General features: G+C 41.4%; 1 protein-coding gene across 3 annotated transcripts in view; it reads right to left on the reverse strand.

Annotated features, from left to right (window-relative positions):
- The window catches only part of USP34 (ubiquitin specific peptidase 34), a 235,613-nt gene extending 213,604 nt beyond the window's left edge, over positions 1 to 22,009 (reverse strand). For 2 of the 3 annotated variants that reach the window (XM_068565001.1, XM_068565000.1), the window contains exon 1: positions 21,477 to 22,008. In XM_068565001.1, coding sequence (XP_068421102.1) covers positions 21,477 to 21,519 — 43 coding nt within the window. In that variant the 5' untranslated portion in view covers positions 21,520 to 22,008. Of the gene's footprint in view, positions 1 to 21,476 lie in introns of all 3 variants that reach the window. The other variant, XM_068565002.1, reaches the window with a different exon arrangement.
- Positions 22,010 to 22,890: the final 881 nt, after the last annotated feature.

Here is a 22,890-nt window from a genome sequence, read left to right on the forward strand (position 1 = left end):
CAATGACTGTTAATTTCTTTTTTTTTTAATTAATTTATTTTTATTCTTATTTATTTTTGGCTGCATTAGGTCTTTCTTGCTGCGTGCAGGCTTTCTCTAGTTGTGGGGAGTGGGGGCTACTCTTCGTTGCGGTGAGCAGGCTTCTCATTGCGGTGGCTTCTCTTGTCGCAGAGCACAGGCTCTAGGCGCGCGGGCTTCAGTAGTTGTGGCACGCGGGCTCAGCAGTTGTGGCGCATGGGCTTAGTTATTCCACAGCATGTGGGATCTTCCTGGACCAGCGCTCAAACCCGTGTCTCCTGCATTGGCAGGCGGATTCTTAACCACTGTACCACCAGGGAAGCCCCAAGTGTTAATTTCTAAAAGACAAGTTGCAATGTGAAATCTAAAACCTTATCAGTACTGTTACATTAAAATCCACTGATCTATCTTGCTCTCTGAATAGACTTTTTGCCCATAAATGATTTTGTAACATCATGCACTGGTGATATGGAAAATACTGGCTAAGTTATGTAGATCTCTCCACTGTTGACATATTTCATTACACAATATCAAAAAATCGTATCATTAATAGTTCCATCAATCTCACAAAAAAATCCGTAAGTTTTGGGCAGCTGTCAAACTCACAGTGACAGGTACAAGTTTTCCAAATCTTAATTTTTTCTTGAAAGTTCAATTTTATCACTGGCAACTAACACCATCAGTCTTGTTTGAAGTGACATGCTTGCCTCATTCATTCCAGAAAATGCACACCATATACCCAAATCTGGATAACCTCTAAGTCAATCATTCTTTCAAATAAAAATGGTGTTTCATGAAAAAAGCAGCTAGTTCAGCTTACGACTCAATCACATGAGGGCACTTCCTTAAGACAACCATTTACTGCAGTACACAGAAAAAATGTTTTATATGCATTTCTCATTTCATCACAGGATATTAAAAGACATGCACATAAGCTTTTGAGATTTAATAATATTAATATCCATTGCTTCATCAAAGGCATCAAGTGAAATTTTTTTTTAAACAGCAAGTGCTTGGCAGCAAAGATTTCATTAACTACTTAGTGCACTGTGTTATTTCCTGCAATGTGTTTTATCCACCACGCCTTTGCAGTACCAGTGAAAATATCAACCAAAAGGCAAATATGACTTACCTCTCAGGCCCCTTGAAAGGCTCTCTGGGACCCCCAGGGTCCACACATCAAACTTTGAGAACCAATGATGGAACCAAATGAAGATACAGATTTAATAATAAAGGGTTATATGAAACAAAACATATCCCAATTGAAAAGAAGGAAGTAAAACTGTTTCTATTCACAGATGACATGATCTTGTATAAATCCTAAGAAAATCTTAAGGAATCACTAAAGAAAATTAATAAACAAGTTTAACAAGATTGCAAGATACAAAATCAATTGCATTTCTATACACTAGCAATAAGCAATGCAAAAATGAAACAGGGGACTTCCCTGGTGGCACAGTGGTTAAGAGTCTGCTGCCAATGCAAGGGACACAGGTTCGAGCCCTGGTCCAAGAGGATTCCACATGCCATGGAGCAACTAAGCCCGTGCGCCACAACTGCTGAGCCTGCGCTCTAGACCCTGTGAGCCACAACTACTGAGCCTGCATGCCACAACTATGGAAGCCTGCACTCAACAAGAGAAGCCACCGCAATGAGAAGCCCGCGCACCGCAACGAAGAGTAGCCCCCGCTCACCGCAACTAGAGAAAGCCTGCACGCAGCAATGAAGACCCAATGCAGCTAAAAATTAAAAAAAAAAATTTTTTTTAATGAAACGTACAAAACAATTCCATTTACAATAACATCAAAAAGAATAAAATTCGGAACTTCCCTGGTGGTCGAGTGGTAAAGAATCTGCCTTCCAATGCAGGGGACGTGGGTTGGATCCCTGGTCAGGGAACTACGATTCCACATGCTGCGGGGCATCTAAGCCCACGCACCACAACTACTGAGCTCACACGCCTCAACTAGAGAGCCCACGTGCTGCAACTAAGACCCAACACAGCCAAAAATAAATTAAATAAATAAATAATTTTTTTAAAAAGGAGACTTTAATGTGACATCTCATGACTTTAAAAAAATAAAATAAAATTCTTGGAAATATAATAAGAAGAAATGCAAAACTTATACTCTGAAAACTACAAAACACTGTCAAAAAAAGTTGAAGAAATCTAAGTAACAGAAAGACATTCCATGTTCATGGATCAAAAGACTTACTATTGTTAAAATAGTAATACTCTTCAGCTTTATCTATAGATTCACCACACTCTATCAGAATCCCAGCTGGCGTCTTTGTAAAAATTGAAAAGCTAATCCTAAAACTCATAAGGAAACTCAAAGGACCCAGAACAGCCAAACAATTTTGAAAAACAACAAAGTTAGAAGATTCACACTTTCCAATTTCAAATATTACTGCAAAGCTACAGTAATCAAGGCAGAAGGACAGACATATAAATCAATGGAACAGAAATGAGAGTCCAAAAACAAACCCATGCATCCACGGTCAACTGATTTTCAACAAAGCTGCCAAGATCACTCAATGGAAAGTGTCTTTCTACAAATGGTGCCAGAACAACTGGACAGCCTCATACAAAAGGATGAAGTTGGACCCTTACCTCTTACCATGTACAAAAAATTGACTCAAAATGGATCAAAGACCTAAATATAGGAACCAAAACTATTAAACTTACAAGAAAACATAGGAGTAAGTATTCATGCCTTTGGATTTGGCAATGGATTCTGGCAATAGACATGAAACCAAAAGCACAAGCAACAAAAGAAATAAATAAACTGAACTTCAACATTAAAACCTTTTGTGCTTCAAAGAACAGTAGTGATAAAGAGAAAGACTACCCACAGTATGGGAGAAAAAATTTGCGAATTATATATCTGATAAGGGACCCATGTCTAGAATATATATTAATGAACTCTGACAACCCAATAATAAAAAATAAACAACCCTGTTAAAAAGTGAGCAAAGGATCTGAATGGACATTTTGCCAAAGGAGATATACAAATGACAAATAAGCATATAAAAAGATATTCATCATCATCATTCATCAGGGAAAGGCAAATCAAAACCACAATGAGAGGAACTTGCCTGGTGGTCTAGTGGCTAAGACTCCACGCTCCCAATGCAAGGGGCCTGGGTTCAATCCCTGGTCAGAGAACTACATCCCACATGCCGCAACTAAGAGTCTGCATGCCGCCAACAACAACAACAAAGATCCCGCATGCCACAACTAAAGATTCCTCATTAAAAAAAAAAAAAAAAACACACACACACACAATGAGATACCACTTTAAGCTCACTAGGATGGCTAGAATAAAACAGTCAAAGTAACAAGTGTTGATGAGGATGTTGAGAAACTGGAACCCTCATACACTACTGAAGGGAATATAAAACGTTGCAGCATTTTGGAAAACAGTTTGGCAGGTTTTCAAAAAGTAAAACTGAGTTACCGTTTGACCAAATAATTCCACTCCCAAGTACCTGTGAGAAGTAAAAACTAAGTCCATGGAAAACGTTTTACACAAATGTTCACAAAAGCATTATTCATAAGATTCAAAAGGTAGAAACAACCCAAATGTCCATCAACTGATGAATGGATTAACAAAATGTGGGGACTTCCCTCCTGGTCCACTGGTTAAGACTCCACGCTTCCACTGCAGGAGGCATGGGTTCGATCCCTGGTAGGGGAAGATCCTGCATGCCACACGGTGCGGCCAAAAAAGAAAAAAAAAAAGTACTATATTCATACAATGTCGTATTATTCAGTCACAGAAAGGAATGAAGAACTGATACATGCTCCAACATGGATGAATCTTGAAAATATGCTAAGTGAAAGAAGTCAGTCACAAGATATACTATAATTCCATTTATATGAAAGATTCAAAATAGGCAAATACATACGGAAAGTAGATTGTTGCTTAGGGCTGGGAGGACGGGGGATTTACAGTGATAGTTAAACGGTGTGGGGTTTCTTTCTGAGGTGATGAAAGTGCTCTAAAATTGACTGTGGTGATGATTGCATAATTCTATGAATACAGTGAAAGCCACCGAGTTGTACAGTTTTAATGGGTGACATGTAAGGTATGTATCCCAATAAAACTGTTATCAAAAATAAAACAAAACAATTAATGATAAAGGTGTGTGAAAATTCCATTTACAAGAACAAGAAATAAAAATACCTAGGAATAATTATAAAGGAAACGTGCAGAATCTACATAAAGGAAAAACCCCACAAAGTTTCACGAAGATTATATAAATGGGAAAGCACATTATGCTTCCTGAAGTGGCAAAATCAATACCGTAAGATGTCAACTCATGCTCCTATTTATAAACATTATGCGATTACAATAAAAATTCCAACAGAATGTGAGGGGAGGAGGGCAACACAACAACAAAAAAATTCTGAAGTTTTATCTCAAGGAATAAATAACTTTTCACTAGCAATGTGGTTTAATATTTTCAAGTACTAGAATATATCATGAAGCAACTAAATTAAAACCAAACAATTAATTAAACAATAAAAAGCTTAAAAATAGACCTCCAGGAATATACTTAAAACTTCTGTATAACACAGAGGTGGCATATCAAAACAGTGAAAAACTAGATGGACGCTAAGATCAATGAGTAATAGTTTGGAAAAACTAATATTAGATCCACTTCATAACTTACACCAAAATAAATTCCAGATGGATTAAAAATTAAACAATTCATAAAAACTAGAAAAAAGCTTAACTGAATATCTGATCTCAAAGTGGGAAAAGCTTTTCTAAATAACAGTAGACTACTCGTTATTAAAACTCAGGAACCAGAACTTCCCTGGTGGCACAGTGGGTAAGAATCCGCCTGCTAATGCTGGGAACACGGGTTCAAGCCCTGCTCTGGGAAGATCCCACATGCCGCGGAGAAACTAAGCCCGTGTCCCAGAACTACTGAGCCTGCGCTCTAGAGCCCACAAGCCACAACCACTGAGCCCGCGTACCACAAATACTGAAGCCCATGCGCCTAGAGCCTGTGCTCCGCAACAAGAGAAGCCACTCCAATGAGAAGCCCGCACACTGCAAGGAAGAGTAGCCCCCACTCGCCGTAACTAGAGAAAGCCCGCATGCAGCAACAAAAACCCAATGCAGCCAAAAATAAATAAATAAATAAATTTAAAATTAATAAATAAAACTCAGGAACCAAATATGTCAATACAAACAATGCAATAATCCTCAATATCTGAACTCTTGAAGGAACCAAGTAGTTTTGGATAGTGACTATATCTGTTTTTCCTCTACTATATGGATTTTTCAAAATATCTAATGCAAATAAACAGGCACTCTCAAATACTATTGTTGGGGTATAAATTAGTATAACCCTTCTAGTAGGCAATTTAGCAACAGAAGCCTTAAAAGTTTCTACCTATTGATGCTGGACATGACCCAGATTTCTATGCGCAAGGATATTTTAATTTTTTTTTTTCTTCACAGGAAAAACGCTAAATAGGTGTTATATTCAAAAGACTAAAAGTAGGCTGCCATTAAATTCTGTTCTCAGATATACATAAGTGAAAAAATACTAAAAAAAGCAAATAGTACATACAAAATCAATTTTTTATAAATACAGAAAGTTAGCTGGAATAATATACACCAAAGTTTTAACAAAACTCTTTTTACTGAAATAACCATTTCTCCAATTCCAATCATTAAAAAGAAAGTTACTCAAAGATCAACTTAAATTCTATCAATTCCATGAAGCCTTCTTCAGTCTTAGAAAACTAAACTCCTCCCACTGCACTTCAGCTATATATACTTTAATGGAATTTACCATTTGTCTTTTCATACCATTGTTTTTTGTATATTTCTTACGCTGGCACTGTGTTAAGTGCTGATATGCATTATCTTATTTAATCCTCCCAAAATCCTTGTATTTATTTAAGATGTTATTATCCTCATTTTCAAGTAAGTAAGAACGCACTAAGATATAAAGGAACATAACCAAAACCAGAGATCTAATAAATGACAGGAACAAGGCTTGAACTCAGGTCTGTCAGATCAAAGATCACTCAACTATTATCCTACTGCCTCATCTGTATTGTACTCTAACATTCCTTAAGGGTAGATATACATCTAAATGTATCTCTATCTACCACAGCATACAGCAAATGCTTTACATGTATAAAATATTCAATATATTTCTTATATATTGAAAAAAAGTATTCAAACATAAAGAGTTAAGGTAAGACACACAAAAAATAATCAAGTCAGTAAATAGAATGTTAAGAAATGGTTTTTGGAAAAAGATGCAGACCTACTAGAGAATGGACTTGAGGACATGGGGAGGGGGAAGGGTAAGCTGGGACAAAGTGAGTGGCATGGACATATATACACTACCAAACGTAAAATAGATAGCTAGTGGGAAGCAGCCGCATAGCAGAGGGAGATCAGCTCGGTGCTTTGTGACCACCTAGAGGGGTGGGATAGGGAGGGTGGGAGGGAGAGATATGCAAGAGGGAAGAGATATGGGGACATGTGTATATGTATAACTGATTCACTTTGTTATAAAGCAGAAACTAACACACCATTGTAAAGCAATTATACTCCAATAAAGATGTTAAGAAAAAAAAAAAAGAAATGGTTTTTGGGACTTCCGTGGTGGCGCAGTGGTTAAGAATCCGCCTGCCAATGCAGGGGACACGGGTTCGAGCCCTGGTCCAGGAAGATCTCACGTGCCGTGGAGCAGCTAGGCCCATATGCCACAACTACTGAGCATGCGCTCTAGAGCCCGCGAGCCACAACTACTGAGCCCGCATGCCACAACTACGGAAGCCCGCACACCTAAAAGCCCGCGCTCCGCAACAAGGAACCCACTGCAATGAGAAGCCTGTGCACCCCAACAAAGAGTAGCCCCTGCTCGCCACAACTAGAGAAAGCCCACGAGCAGCAACAAAGACCCAAAAGAGCCAAAAATAAATAAATAAATAAATAAAATGTAAACAAGCAAGCAAACAAACAAAAAGAAATGGTTTTCAATTTTCCAAACTGGACCCAGCAGAATGAATGACTCCTGCAAAGAACGGTGCAAAGAACGGTGAAGAGAAGAAGGCCATTCAACCATTCTGGTTAGCAACCAGAGAATATACCATCAACATTCACAAGTGCATCCAGAGTCAGCTTCAAGAAGTGTGCCCCTCAAGAACTGAAAGAGATCCAGAAATCTGCCATAAAGAAAACAGGATCTCCAGATGTGCACACTGACACCACGCTCAACAAAACAGTATGAGCCAAAGAATTAGGAATGTCCCATACTGTATCCATGTGTGGTTATCCAGAAAACACAATGAGGATGAAGATTCAATAAACAAACTCTAGGGACTTCCCTGGTAAGACGCCACGCTCTCAATGCAGGGGGCCCAGGTTCGATCCTTGGTCAGGGAACTAGATCCCACATGCATGCCGCAATCAAGAAGTCCGCGTGCCACAATTAAGCTCCCACATGCCGCAACTAAGACCCAGTGCAGCCTAAATAAATAAATATTTTTTAAAAATACACTTATAAAATAAATAAATAAACTCTATACGTTGGTTACCTAAGTACCTGTCACCACTTTCAAAAACTTAGTTGATGTGGATAAGAACTAATCGTTGACTGTCAAAAAAAAGTTACAAAACTGCCAAAAAAAAAAAAAAGGTTTTCAGTATAGCACAGTGTACTAGATATGTGTGTTTGCTGTCCAAAAACAATTTCACCTTCTTCATAATCACAACATGCCAAATTTCTTTTGGGGAAACACTTAACCGTCTTTTAGCTATGAGGTTTGGTGGGATCAGCTTCAGGAATAGGTCATCAGTTTAAGCCAACCAAAATCCATCCTCTTTGAACTCTACTTCAGGAATAAGGCCCATGATAAAAACATGGGCCAATGATCTATGAAGCACCATCTGCTAGCCAGGTTTTGGAAAAGGCAGCTTCCTTGTTCTTGTACAGTAGGTTTCAGAAGAGATTCTCTCTTTTTTGCTCTGTGTAGTATAAATATGTGATTTGCAAACAGTGTGGTATAAAGATGGTGTGCAGTAGCCATTTCTGCTACTCTGAGAAGGGCCAAACTAAGGTCAAAACCAAGGAAGCACAGCAGAGCAAGCCACAGAGAAATGAAGTCTTGATAATGTTATGAATCTGCAGATTAAGAGTAGACCACACTAGGAGAAAAGGAACCCTCCTACACTGTTGGTGGGAATGTAAATTGGTTCAGCCACTATGGAAAACAGTATGGAGGTTCCTCAAAAAAACTAAAAATAGGGGCTTCCCTGGTGGCACAGTGGTTAAGAATCCGCCCGCCAATGCAGGGGCCACGGGTGCGAGCCTTGGTCCAGGAAGATCCCACATGCCGCGAAGCAACTAAGCCCGTGCACCACAACTACTGAGCCTGCACTCTAGAGCCCACGAGCCACAACTACTGAGCCCACGTGCCACAACTACTGAAGCCCACATGCCTAGAGCCCATGCTCCACAACAAGAGAAGCCACCGCAATGAGAAGCCCACATACCACAATGAAGAGCAGCCCCCGCTCGCCACAACTAGAGAAAGCCCATGTGCAGCAACGAAGACCCAATGCAGCCAAAAATAAATAAATAAAGTAAATAAATTTATTTTAAAAAAAAAACTAAAACTAGAACTACCATATGATCCAGCAATCCCAATCCTGGGCATATATCCGGACAAAACTAATTCAAAAAGATACACGCACCCTTACGTTCACAGCAGCGCTAGTCGCAATAGCCAAGATATGGGACAATGTAAATGTCCATCAACAGATGAATAGATAAAGAAGATGTGGTATGCATATACAATGGAATACACCTCAGCCATAAAAAAGAATGAAATAATGCCATTTGCAGCAACATGGATGGACCCAGGGCTCATCATACTTAGCCAAACAAGTCAGAAAGAAAAAGACAAATACCATATATTATCGCTTATATGTGAAATCTAAAATATGAGACAAATAAACCTACCTACAGAACAGAAACAGACTCACAGTCATAGAGAACATACTTGTGGTTACCAAGGTCGGGGGGTGGGGGTGGGGGAGGGATGGACCGGGAGTTCGGGGTTAGTAGATGCAAACTATTATATATAGAATGGATAAACAGCAAGGTCCTACTGTATAGCACAAGGGACTATATTCAGTATCCTGTGACAAACCATAATGGGAAAAGAATATAAAAATGAATGTATATACATGTATAATTGAATCACTTCACTGCACAGCAGAAATTAACACAACACTGTAAATCAACTATACTTCAATTAAAAGACAAAATCAAACAAACAAAAAAAGAGTAGACCACACCAAAACACAGCACACACCTGCACTGCTCAGTTATAGCTTTTAAAAAACTCCTTTTTCTTTCTTTTCTTTGCCAAATGGGGTGTTCTTTCTGGTTCTTGCAACAGAGTCCTAACTTGGGTTCGAAAACTAATTCCCAACCTTAGATTTTTAATCCGTAAGGGTTAATCTCAAGGGACATTCAGGGAAAAAAACAAAACAAAACACAACTTAACAAAATGAGGGTTTTTTTTTTTTTTTAAATCAATGAAGCACCTTTTTATGAAGGGGGGTGCTGAGCAAGACATCACAAAAGGATTGACAGTACTTGAAATGTCCCCAAAATTTGAGAAAACAGGAAAAACTACCACATCCAGCCTACCCTCATCTTCCATTAACCACCTCCAGTGATCTTAAGATTTTTCAGATATTTTAACAGATTCATATTGATCCTAGTATGTGTAGGCACTGTGAAACTCAGTTAATGTAAGCTAGTCGCAATCACAGAACTTGTAACCCTGTATAATAAAAAGACATTCAAGGGAATTCCCTGGTGGTCCAGTGGTTAGGACTCTGCGTGTTCACTGCTGAGTTCGAGGGTTCAATCCCTGATCAGGGAGCTAAGATCCTGCAAGCCACGCGGTGCAGCAAAAAAAATTAAAGATAAAAAATAAAAAGACATTAAACAAGTATATAAAAATAAATACATAATTCTAAACTGGGTAAGTGGGGACTTCCCTGGTGGTGCAGTGGTTAAGACTCCACACTCCCAATGTAGGGGGCCCGGGTTTGATCCCTGGTCAGGGAACTAGATCCCACATGCATGCCACAACTGAGTTCGCATGCCACAACTAAGGAGCCAGCACAACCAAATAAATAAATTAAATTAATAAATAAAAAATAAAAATAGTTTAAACTGTTTTAAGTGCTATGAAGGATAAGAACTTGAACTACTTTAGAGTGGATGTTCAATAAAGACCTCTCTGAAAAATTAAAGGCATAGAAAGGTGATTAAGTTCCAGGGAAAAATAAAGGCTCAATGGCAGTAAAGAACATCACTGAAAAAAAACAAAGCAAGCAAGGGGATGAGGTCAGCATTGCCTATGTCATGCAGAGTCGCACAAATCGTGGTAAGCTATTCCACTCCCCTCATTCCCAGTAACTATTCCAACCAGTTAAAGGCCCAGTTCATCTTCCACTTTCCTTGAAACCTTGCCTAATCCACTTTAGCCAGAATTAATCTCTCTATAGTCCCTTTGTTTTTCATGAGTTTCCCAACTCCCAAAGTCAAGTTCCTCTTTAAAAAAACAAAAACAAAAACAAAACAGCATGGTTAGAGAAAAGTATACTGAGTAGGAATAAGAACTAAATTCTAGTCCTAGCTCTGCTACTTACTAGCTGTGTAACCTTGGCCAAATCATTCTATTTCTCATGATTTTCATGAGGTGCCATGAAGATATGTGAAACTGCACAGTATTCAAATAGCTTCAGAAGCTGATTGTCACTGTACTGTATATAATTCAACACAGTATTCCAACTGCATAAGCACTGCACTACTACCTATAATACTTGAAAAGAAAACAGTTTCATATTGTGCTGGCTTTTTCAGCACCAACATTGTTAATGGTTTTCAAGCTTAGTTATAAAGCAGCTACACCCTTTGCTCCCCACCAAAAAAATCTTACATGGAGCCCCAATTTACAAAACAGATCAAAATGAGCTTTTCATCTTGAAACAGATTCCAAAGTCACCCTCACTCCCCTGAAACAGGGACAATGCCACTCCAAGGAATAGTTTAAAAACTGAGGCTCATTACTATAAATCTTGAAGAAGAATTAAGAACAAGATTCTGTGGCTTGCCACCAGTGATGTCCCTCAAAGTTGACAAAAAAAAAAAACTCATTTTTTTCACAAGGATAGCTTCAGATTCTGTCAAGTGCCTTCATGTAATCAAAATGTCATATCTATAGTGATAGTTCCATGTTTTACCATATTTACTTCTATATCAAAATAAAATAAGATTGGTTTAACATAAGTTACTAGTGTCACATCAATTTTTTACTATCCTTTCACTCTTTAGTAATTGATTAATTATTTAATAGTGGCAAGTTTCTCTTATAGCTTCCAAAATAATACTTGCCAATTTCTGCTTTTCTAGAAATTTAATAAGCTAAAGGTTCATAATCACACACAACCATGGCTCTATCCCCTTCACTGAAAAGAATCTGCCATTCCTGAAGATTTTTAACTCTTATCACTACTAATAAGGCTCTCATTATTCCTTACCAATCTAGAGGTTAGAGTCTCTCTTAATGTATGATTTATCCTGAGGGTTTGTGGATTCCTCTTAGAAGGGAAAATGGAAACAAATTATTAGAGTAAAACAACATTCTGCTGATCACCACCCTCTATTATACCCACCCAAGCAGTGGGTCCACTATCCCCTTATTTATCTTACTTTGAACACAACTTCAAAAGCTCTATTGTCTTAAGCATTTTCATAAGTCTCAATTTATTCTGAGTTAGTGCTCTTACTACTGCTCTTATACTTCTACATTCATCATTGGTTACTGAGCCTTTCTCAATAATCAGAATAAAGTTCATGAGTCTGGCAGCAAAGTTACCCAGAATAAAAAGTCCCTTCCAAATTTGTCTTATGGTGGTTTAGAACCAATACATTGCTAAAACAGCTCCACAGACCTCAGAGTCAAAATAAACACTTTAAGATTATTAAGGCTTTACACTCATGCTCTAATGTTGGAAGGATAATTTTTAAAAGTTTTATCATATTGCCAGATTTCCTTCCAGATATGCTGTATGAACTACTCAGCAATGTGATTTCAGAGGCTATATTCAAGGTGATAATCAGACAATTACAAAGTCATATAACAACCCAAACGCCCATCATTAGAGGACTGGTTAAGTTACAGTATGACCAAGTAATGGAAGACGACACTAAAGCCATTAAAAACGATAATGTAAGTGCATATTAACATGGAAAGGTAGCTACATCTTATTAATAAAAATAATATAAGGACTTCCCTGGTGGCACAGTGGTTAAGGATCCGCCTGCCAATGCAGGGGACACAAGGTTCAAGCCCTGGTCCAGGAAGATCCCACGTGACATGGAGCAACTAATAAGCCCATGCACCCCAACTACTAAGCCTGCACTCCAGAGCGAGCCACAACTACTGAAGCCTGCACACCTAGAGCCTGTGCTCCACAACAAGAGAAGCTGCCGCAATGAGAAGCCCGCGCAATGCAACGAAGAGTGGCCCCTGCTCGCCACAACTGGAGAAAACCCGCGGGCAGCAGCGAAGACCCAACTCAGCCAAAAATAAATAAATAAATAAATAAATTTATTTTTAAAAAATAATAATTAGTAACATGTAATCAGTTTATTTACACGAAATAGTGTATCTGAGGAAAGAGAGAAAAGAATGACTTACTTAAGAGATGTTTACCAAAACATGAACGATTTCTTTGGTAAAGAGTTTCGGTTATCCTAATTTTCTTTATTATTTTCTGCACTATTTGATTTTTTTCTAAAAAAGCAGGTATCCTTTTTAGAATGAAAAACAACAAAGCTTTTATTCTCTTCAAAAAAACTAAACACACTGGTAGAGAGATGAGTAAGCAACAATAGAGGTTCTTAAGTTTTTTCCTGCCACCAAACACTACAGATGACACCTGCCCAACATGTTCCAAGAAAGTAAGCCAGATTATAATGAAACACTCACAGCTAAAGATTACACCTAATTTCCAATACAGGAGAGCTCATCATGGGGCAATACTGGAATCAAAACTCTTTTGGTTGCACATTAACTCAAATGGTATGTACAGGGGAGACAGCTAAATAGGAGCACTAGCTTCAGTATTAGAAAGCCACTAGGGGAACTTCCCTGGTGGCACAGTGGATATGACTCCGCACTCCCAATGTAGGGGGCCCGGGTGTGATCCCTGGTCAGGGAACTAGATCCCACATGCATGCCACAACTAAAGGAGCCCTGGAGCCGCAACTAAGGAGCCTGCCACAACTAAGACCTGGGGCAGCCAAATAAATAAAAAAGAAAGCCAAGAGGATATTAACTTCTGTCTCTTTATAGAGCTTCAATATCAACTATTTCCAAAAATTTGCCCCAATTCTCTGCTGCAAATAGTCTCCTCCACTTGCTCCGTGTTTCTGCTCCTTCACATCAGCTTGCCAAAGCACTCACTTTAGTTCAGCTACTCATAGTTACCTGGCTCTTTATTTTTATTTATTTATTTCCTTTTTATCATCATCTGTCTACATTCTTTTTCCCTTGTTCCTATAATCATCTGCTTTTCTCTGTGGGGAGTCTTTTTTTTTATTTTTTTTTTATTTTTGGCTGTGTTGGGTCTTCGTTGCTGTGCGAGGGCTTTCTCTAGTTGCACCCAGCGGGGGCTACTCTTCCTTGAGGTGCTCAGGCTTCTCATTGTGGTGGCTCCTCTTGTTGCGGAGCACGGGCTCTAGGCGCGCAGGCTTCAGTAGTTGTGGCACACGGGCTCTAGAGCGCAGGCTCAGTAGTTGTGGCGCACGGGCTTAGTTGCTCCACAGCATCTGGGATCTTCCCGGACCAGGGCTCGAACCCGTGTCCCCTGCATTGGCAGGCGGATTCTTAACCACTGCGCCACCAGGGAAGCCTTACCTGGCTCTTCAGTTCAAACATTCTGACAGGAAAAAATCTGATTGATGGACAACAGTCCCACCAATCCACCAGGTCAGGAGTCTATTTGGAATCCGATCAGCGATGGTTAGGGAGAAGAGCCTTTCAGGGGATGTAAACTAGATAAGGTCCCTAGAAGAGGTTATAGCCAGGGCAGAAAGAGAAACCTGTCTCTTCCACAGTTTAAAAAAAAAAAAAAAAAGTGCAAGAGGATGGGATTCCCTGGTGGCGCAGTGGTTAAGAATCCACCTGCCAATGCAGGGGACACGGGTTCGAACCCCGGTTCAGGAAGATCCCACATGCCATGGAGCAACTAAGCCCGCGTGCCAAAACTACTGAACCTGCGCTCTAGACCCCACGAGCCACAACTACTAAGCCCACATGCCACAACTACTGCAGCTCGCATGCCTAGAGCCCGTGCTCCGCAACAGAAGCCACCGCAATGAGAAGCCAGCCCACCGCAACGAAGAGTAGCCCCTGCTCACCGCAACTAGAGAAACTCCATGCACAGCAACGAAGACCCAACGCAGCCAAAAATAAATAAATAAAATAAATAAATAAATTTATTAAAAAAAGGTGCAAGAGAAGGCAAGGTGCATACTACATCAGTTCTCAATTAACTGAGTAATCTACGTTTGGACACTTTTTAATTTCTATGGAATTTAAGAGAAAAACATTAACAGTTGTTAATCACATTAAAAGGTTAAAAGTCTAATTATTTTCCTGGTATATAAAGTCTTAAATAAAAGTAATTTAGTGGGATTCCCTGGTGGCACAGTGCTTAAGAACCCACCTGCCAATGCAGGGGACACAGGTTCAAGCCCTGGTCCGGGGAGATCCCACATGCCGTGGAGCAACTAAGCCTGTGCACCACAACTACTGAGCCTGTGCTCTAGAGCCCACAAGCCACACTACTGAGCCCACGTGCCACAACTACAACCCGCAAGCCTAGAGCCCGTGCTCCACAACAAGAGAAGCCACCGCAACGAGAAGCCCGCGCACCACAATGAAGACCCAATACAGCCATAAATAAATAAATAAATAAAGTAATTTAGTGAAATTTCATCCCACAGACTCAAATCTCACCACCTATATAGAAAAATTTTTGCCTTTTTGCATTATCTATTAATTTAGAACATAACTGACTTCCCTGGTGGTGCAGTGGTTAAGAATCCACCTGCCAAGGCAGGGGACACGGGTTCGAGCCCTGATCCGGGAAGATCCCACATGCCACAGAGCAACAAAGCCCACGCGCCACGACTACTTAAGCCTGCGCTCTAGAGCCCGTGAGCCGCAACTAATGAGCCCACATGCCACATCTACTGAAGCCCGGGCGCCTAGAGCCTGTGCTCCGCACCAAGAGAAGCCACCGCAATGAGAAGCCAGCCCACCGCAACGAAGAGTAGCCCCCGCTCACCGCAACTAGAGAAAGCCCACGTGCAGCAACGAAGACCCAACACAGCCATAAATAAATAAATTCATAAAAAAAAAAATTAGAACACAGTTGGGTTAGGGTGGATACTTTTTATAAGTACATACCTACTGATTTATGAATTAGCAATATATGTAATATAATCTGCACCTTCAGCATAATTCACCCACAAACTCTCATATCTAAATCAGTACTGACAATAGGCCCAAGAACACTGAGCCTAGGCACTCATATTCTTCTACAAAAACTTTTCATTAACTAAAATATTCACTAGACACCTACTCTCTACGAGGCACTATATTAGTACTGGGAAAAGAAGAAACAAAATATGACCCCTGACTTTAAGGAATTCAGCATCCAGAAAGAGAGGCTGTTGTCTATTTAAAAAAAAGGGGGGGGGGGGAGGGATGGTCTGTAACTTAAGTACGTATTATTTTTTTTTAATTAATTAATTAATTTATGTTTGGCTGCCGTAGGTCTTCGTTGCTGTGCGCGGGCTTCTCATTGCGGTGGCTTCTCTTGTTGCAGAGCACAGGCTCTAGGTGCACAGGCTTCAGTAATTGTGGCTCATGGCCTCTAGAGCACAGGCTCAGTAGTTGTGGCACATGGGCTTAGTTGCTCCGCAGCACATGGGATATTCCCAGACCAGGGCTCGAACCCGTGTCCCCTGCAATAGCAGGTGGATTCTTAACCACTGCACCACCAGGAAAGCCCCACTATTAAACATATAAGAAACATTAACACGTTTCATGAATATAGTGCTAAACCTAGCTATCAATAGCTATCACTGACAATGCAAACAGTCTGCTATTAAAAATCTACTACAATGCCTGGTGTCAGTCTATTTATCTCTTGTAAAAATAAAATACAGTGTGTGTGTGTGAAAAAAAAACTAAAAAAAAAATCTACACACTGTAGTGCTTTATGGTTTATAAGTTACTTTATAAAGATATGAGTTGAAATTGTACTATGATCTTTGAAAAATAGTACTTCAAATAGTAACTGTTTTAAGAGTATATATTCTTAGCAAGATTAATTTACCAAATTAAAAATTTGGTACTTTGCATTGTAGTAAAATCAAATTTCCAATTTTAAGAATCAGTTCAAATTTCAGAATTAAATGTCTATCAGAAAATGTTATGTTACTAATGATTATTTCATGCCTATATACTTATATTTTTAAAAACCCCAGAAATGTGTAGTTTACTAAAGAGCTCATTGCTAACAACATTAAGATATATTAAGACATTCCCATTCAGCTACATTTACCACCACTTTTATTATTATTATTATTTTTTTCTTTTAGGAGAAGGAAGAATTTACTACTTGTAGCAAGTAAGGTGAACACCAGGGATCTTTCCCAAAGCAATGTCTCTACCACCACTTTTAAATTCTTTCTACAATTACCACAGAATTATGCGCAAATCTGTGAAAACACATAAAAATTCAGTAATTTTTTACTCTGCCATTCAGTGTACTCATAATGTCTTCCATTTGAATAGATCATCGTAAAGTTTATACAGCACAGCATAATGGTTAAAGAGCATGGGCTTCTAGAAGACGTGAGATTAAGTCCCGTGCAAATCCTGACTCCACCAAATAAAGTCACGTGACTCTAAGCAACTTATGTAAACTCTAAGCCTTGGTTCGCTTATCTAAAAAAGGTGATAAAGTACCTACCTCAAAGAATGGAAAAAGTTCCCAACCCAAATGGCTCAATAAAGTATACTTTAAAAATAAAAATGCAAATACTGATGGAGTATCCTGAGTTCTAGCTTAGATCTGACTACTAACTAAGCAGGTGACAGGTGATTTTTAGCAAACCACTTAGCCTTTCTGAGGTTCAATGTTTTCACATTTAAAATTGAGATACTAGGGAATTTCCGGGTGGTCCAGTAAACTGCGCTTTCACTGCGGTTGGCCCAGGTTCAATTCCTGGCGGGGGAACTAAGATCCCGCAAGCTGCACAGCAAGGCCAAAAAAAAAAAAAAAGAGATACTAATAATTGCTCCTGCCTATCACAAAGGATAGTTAGGAACGACAAATGAATTGCCCATTTAAAACATTTGGTAAAGTGTTAATTCACTAAACACACAGAGTAAAATCCACAACAGACAAATGGTTTAAAAGATAGATGTAGGGCTTCCCTGGTGGCGCAGTGGTTAAGAATCTGCCTGCCAATGCAGGGGACACGGGTTCGGGCCCTGGTCTGGGAAGATCCCACATGCCGCGAAGCAACTAAGCCCGTGAGCCACAACTACTGAGCCTGCGCGTCTGGAGCCTGTGCTCCGCAACGGGAGAGGCCGCGACAGTGAGAGGCCTGCGCACCGCGATGAAGAGTGGCCCACGCTTACCGCAACTGGAGAAAAAGCCCTCGCACAGAAACGAACACCCAACACAGCCAAAAATTAAAAAAAAAAAAGAAAAAAAAGAGATGGATGTACATTTAAAGCCATTTTCACTCTGCTCTCGAGAAATTTACCCCACCAAGGCAAACAGTGACCTCAATTTACCAGTTGAGCTAGCTACGCTGATGGCCCAAAGCATAATTTCAGGTCTCCAGCTTCTCAACATCCAGAAATGCTTTTAGATTTAGTAAACTAGCTCACAAAGGAAGCTATAAAAGTAGCAAATATACAAAGTCAACAGAACAAGCAAAGGAATATAAACTTAAAATTATTTCCTAAACTGAATGCAACCCCACAAACTGATAGGCGCAAAGTTCACTCAATACATTCCACATCTTAAAACATCTTCCTTATTAAAAACAAAGCATTGGGCTTCCCTGGTGGTGCAGTGGTTGAGAATCTGCCTGCTAATGCAGGGGACACGGGTTCGAGCCCTGGTCTGGGAAGATCCCACATGCCGCGGAGCAACTAGGCCCGTGAGCCACAACTACTGAGCCTGTGCGTCTGGAGCCTGTGCTCCGCAACAAGAGAGGCCGCGATAGTGAGAGGCCCGCGCACCGCGATGAAGAGCGGCCCCCACTTGCCGCACCTAGAGAAAGCCCTCGCACATAAACGAAGACCCAACACAGCCAAACAAACAAATAAATAAATAAATAAATAAATAAATAAAAACAAAGCATTGAAAAAAATATGAAAACTCAAATATGTTAGTACTGTTGAAACTGGTTATTCTAACACTAAAGCCAAATGCTATTTTCAAATGCAATTTCAAGTTTTAAGATACCCGTCAAGACTACTAAAAAAGGGTATAAGGAGGTCCTTACTACCGAGTCCTTAGCCTGGTTCCATGGACAAGCTTCAATGGGCCCTTCCTTAACCTACAGGCAAAACTGTACTGTGTCTGAATACCTGTATATGTTTCTATGCTGAGAGCTTCAGAGTCTCAGCAGGACTAGAGGTATAACTGGTAATATTAATATTCTCATCAAAAACTGATGACAAAGGAAGCTATTTACTATCTTCTGTCATCAATTTTTAGTTTAACTACATTACATTCTGCCAGATTTTAAAATAAACGTTTCATAGGAAGTCCTTAACCTTATCAAAACTCTGAGCATATCAGATATAAAGCTGTACTATCCACATCGTGTCTACCTTTTCATTTAAAACACAAAATTTTTAGATTATACACTTACTGGTGTGTCCAGGAAGACTTCTTTAGGTTTGATCAGTGTTTGTAAATTTGACAAGAAATAAGTTTTTGGTATTTTAATTCTATCCAACACACCACCTAAAGATACACTAATTTTATTTCTTCTCTTGGTTAAATTGTTATGGGGAGTTATATTGAAAGATGAATACTGAGCACATTATTTTGGGACTTTAAGTCTGAATTTCTAATCAAGAATGAATTGATGCTCATCTTTGCACAACCTTTGGGGGAAAAAAGGACAGACTTAATATAGAATTATTGTGAGATTACAAGAAAGATCTATAACCTACTTTAATTCAACAAGTTTTATCAAGTTCCAGCCATTATGCTCCAACCCAGTCATGGATTAAGTGTTACCATAATGAGGTATAGTAATACCCAATGCTCTCAGGGAACTTGAGCATCTTATGTTTGAGATACAGGAACTACACAAAGGGAAAATGAAAACAACTGTAAAAGAACTGGGGGCGGGGGCAGTGGAGAAGCAACTAGTCATAGCTTGGTATAACCTACAAATAAAATTACTGAAGTAATTTCTTTTTAAGGAAGCTTCATTGTCAGATTAGAGTTTAAAGGACAAATTTTTAAACTGAGCTTTATAGGAAATATTAAGAAACAAAGTATTTTTCGAGACCATTGGCTTATACACAAACAGAAAATCCTTCTTATCTGCTCATTAAAACAGGTTTCTTAAAGGGTCTGCATGGCCAGATTTTGTGAACCTGGTTCAATTAACCATATTTAATTAAAGGTAACAAAAGCTAAATTTCTAACTCCATAAATCGATTGCATTTTTGAGTGCTTTTAGACAAAATTCTAGGGGTTTCCCAAATAACCTTCAATAGAACCCTTCATTATGTCTCTTTTCAAAAGGTAATAAGGATTAACAAACTTTAGTTTCTTTAGATACTATGTTTAAAATTAATTGTCACAGTTCGGTTTAAAATAATTTTTAAACACCAACAAAACTATTAAAAGCAGTTTTCTCCTTATATAAGATAGCAAAGCTATTCATTTTCCAGTTTCAGAAAAACCAAGCCATAATCACACAACTGACATCCGAGACATTTAAAATAGAGTTCACTGAAACAAACACTAAGGAATTAAGTTTATCATCATTTCATAAACCACCTACACCAAAAATAAAAGTACCTCAAAATAAATACAAATAACCTTAAAATTCTAGGAAAATTTGGAATGACACAAATACTGTATAGTTTGAATTTGTGCAAAAGCCTGCTTCCACCTGTCAGGAAGTAAATACAGAGTTGAAAGTAAACTAGAACCCTTCCACTTTTATTATTGCCTTTGGTCATTAAAGTAAAATTCAAACACAAACAAGACTATACGCTTTATAATCAATTGTTTTTAAGAATCGTATTAGAAAACAGACAATTTGGAAGTCTTTCGAAATACCACACACAAAACACAAATCCAAAACCCACAAAAGGTGTTCGTAAGTGAGCATTTTCTCAACAATCAACTTTTTGTAAATTAATCTTTTATCTAATTCACCTCCTCCAACTAGGCCTTTGGGCCCAGAAATAGTTAATTTGCAATACGTCTTGTTTCTTTAAGCTAAAATACCGTCTTACAAGGGTCTGGAGTAAAATAAATGAAAGGAATCTAACTAGAAAAGAGCAGTGCACGCTCTGTAATAAAAGCATACGGAATAAGGCCTTTCATTCCAGGAGACAGGCCATGACTATCCCGGGATGGTACCTGTAGTACAGTGCTCTCCTTAAGAGAACAGAATTTACCATTAAAACGACGAATGGTACACTAAGAAGAAACATCATTAACTAATTTTTTTTAAATAGGTGTAAAGGTTCCAGTCATCACTATCACAGCTCATTTTCAGCTTTTTAAGGTCAGAGAGAAAGGTTTAATACAAACCACACATCCCCAAGAGAGGGGAAAACCACCAACCACCTCGCAGGGAGTTTAATGAAAATTAGCAGGTAAGAGGCCTAGGCAGCACGCTGAAAATCAAAGAGGGCGCCCGGACGGTCGAAGGGTTCGGGCTACAGAGGAGAGCCTCGTCCTCGGACCCCACCTCCCCTCACCTTCCCGGCAGGGCGAAGGAGGCGAAGGCTCATTAGTGCCTACGTTAATTGACACCTGTAATGAGGAAACTTTCCGAGAGCGGGGACCGCTCAGGCCCGGCCTGGCCGGAGCTCCGCGACGGCCCCCTCTCGGGCGCCCAGGTAACCGGGCCGGACTGGGCCCGAGGCGCCGCGGCGGCCGCGCCACCGCGCACCTTCCCGGGGCGCTAGGCCCGCACGCCGCCCGGCTCGGCCGTCGCCTCCCGCAGGCCACGGCAGCTCGGGGAGGCCGCAAAGCGGCGCGGGGACCCCAAACTGTGCACCCCGACAGGCCGCCGCCGCGACTACTTACTTTCATTTAACACCTCCACCAGGTCTGCGCAGTTCTCGCACATCGTTCGGCCGCCGCCCCCCCCCTCCCCCGCTTCGGATCACACTGACTGATCCCGACCGGCGGGGGGGAGGGGAGAGAGGCGGAGGAGTGGGCCGGCCGGCCGGCGGGGCGGGGAGGCGACGAGGGCGGGCGGCGGCGGGGACGGGGCGGGGAGCAGGAGAATGGGGGAGGGGGCCGGCGGTCCCCGGAGCGGGCGGGGGAGAGGAGGGGGGCGAGGGGAGGTGCGCAGGCCGGAGGGGCGCTGAGGCGCCGGCGGCGGGGAAGGGGGGGAAGGACGGGGGGAGGGGAGAGGGAGGGAGGGGGCGGGTGGGGAGAGAAGCAGCAGAGTCACTTCACCGACCAGACGCCGCGGCCACCGCCGACGCCGCCGCCATTTTAATAGAGCGTTCGGGCTGCGTTCGGCTCTTTCCGTCCGGGCGAAGGAGCCGACGAGAAGCGCCTCGCGCTCTCATTCCTCCGCCTCCCTCCCTCTCTTCGCCTCCCGCCCTCCCACCTCCCCCTCCGCACACACGCCGCACGCCCCACACCCCTCCGCGGCCAGCTCGCCGCCCTCCCTTTCCTCTTCCGTCGAGCCTCCCCGCCCTCGGTCCACCCCCTCCGCGCGCTCGCCCTCCCCGCCCAGCCCGGATCTCTGTCAGCGGCCGGAAGGGAAGCGCGAAGCCAGCGCGGCCGTGGGGGGGAGACCGGGTGACTCGAAAAAGATGGCGGAGCAAGGAGCTGGTCGCGGTTGCGCGGCGTCGCCCACCGCGGCTAGTCCGCGAGCCCCGAGGCCCAGCGAGCGCCGGGTTGCGAGCGCCGCCCTTTCCCCCGCCCCTGCGCTTCGCCATTTTAACTCCGGGTCGCCGAGGGGGACTTGGTACTAATTTGTCCCGTCCCCCTCCCCCGCGCTCAGGCCTTCGGGGTGCGGGAGGCTAGAGTTCAGGGGAGCTGGCCGGTGCGACGCCGCAGCCCAGGTGGGGGCTCGCGGCCCTCTCCCCGCGGGCTTTTGTGAGAATGGAACAGCCTGGGGCCGGCTTAACCTGCAGGCGTGTTTTCCGCCAGTCTCTAGTGTGTATGGCTCATCCGTCCTCAAGCAGTAAGACACCTTGATGTGACTAGAAATGGCGGAGTGAAAAGTGTTCGCACCGCGTCTCCTCCTTTTTACGCAAGAGGACCCCCTTCGAAGTGCCCTAAGAGTCTTCACCTGAAATAGCGTAGTATGCTTCCCCGCGAAGAGCAAATAATACGGGAATTTAGACGGGGAGCGGAGAATGAAGAACAGGTGGAGCAAAGGGGACACTCAGCTGAAGTTTGATGTTGTGCTAACAACTAGCTAGCTTGGGGAGAATTTTCCTCAAGTGCATTGATCCCTTCCTCACTGATTTCTATATCC

Source organism: Eschrichtius robustus, chromosome 15 (assembly GCF_028021215.1).
Source record: "Eschrichtius robustus isolate mEscRob2 chromosome 15, mEscRob2.pri, whole genome shotgun sequence".
NCBI lineage: Eukaryota > Metazoa > Chordata > Mammalia > Artiodactyla > Eschrichtiidae > Eschrichtius > Eschrichtius robustus.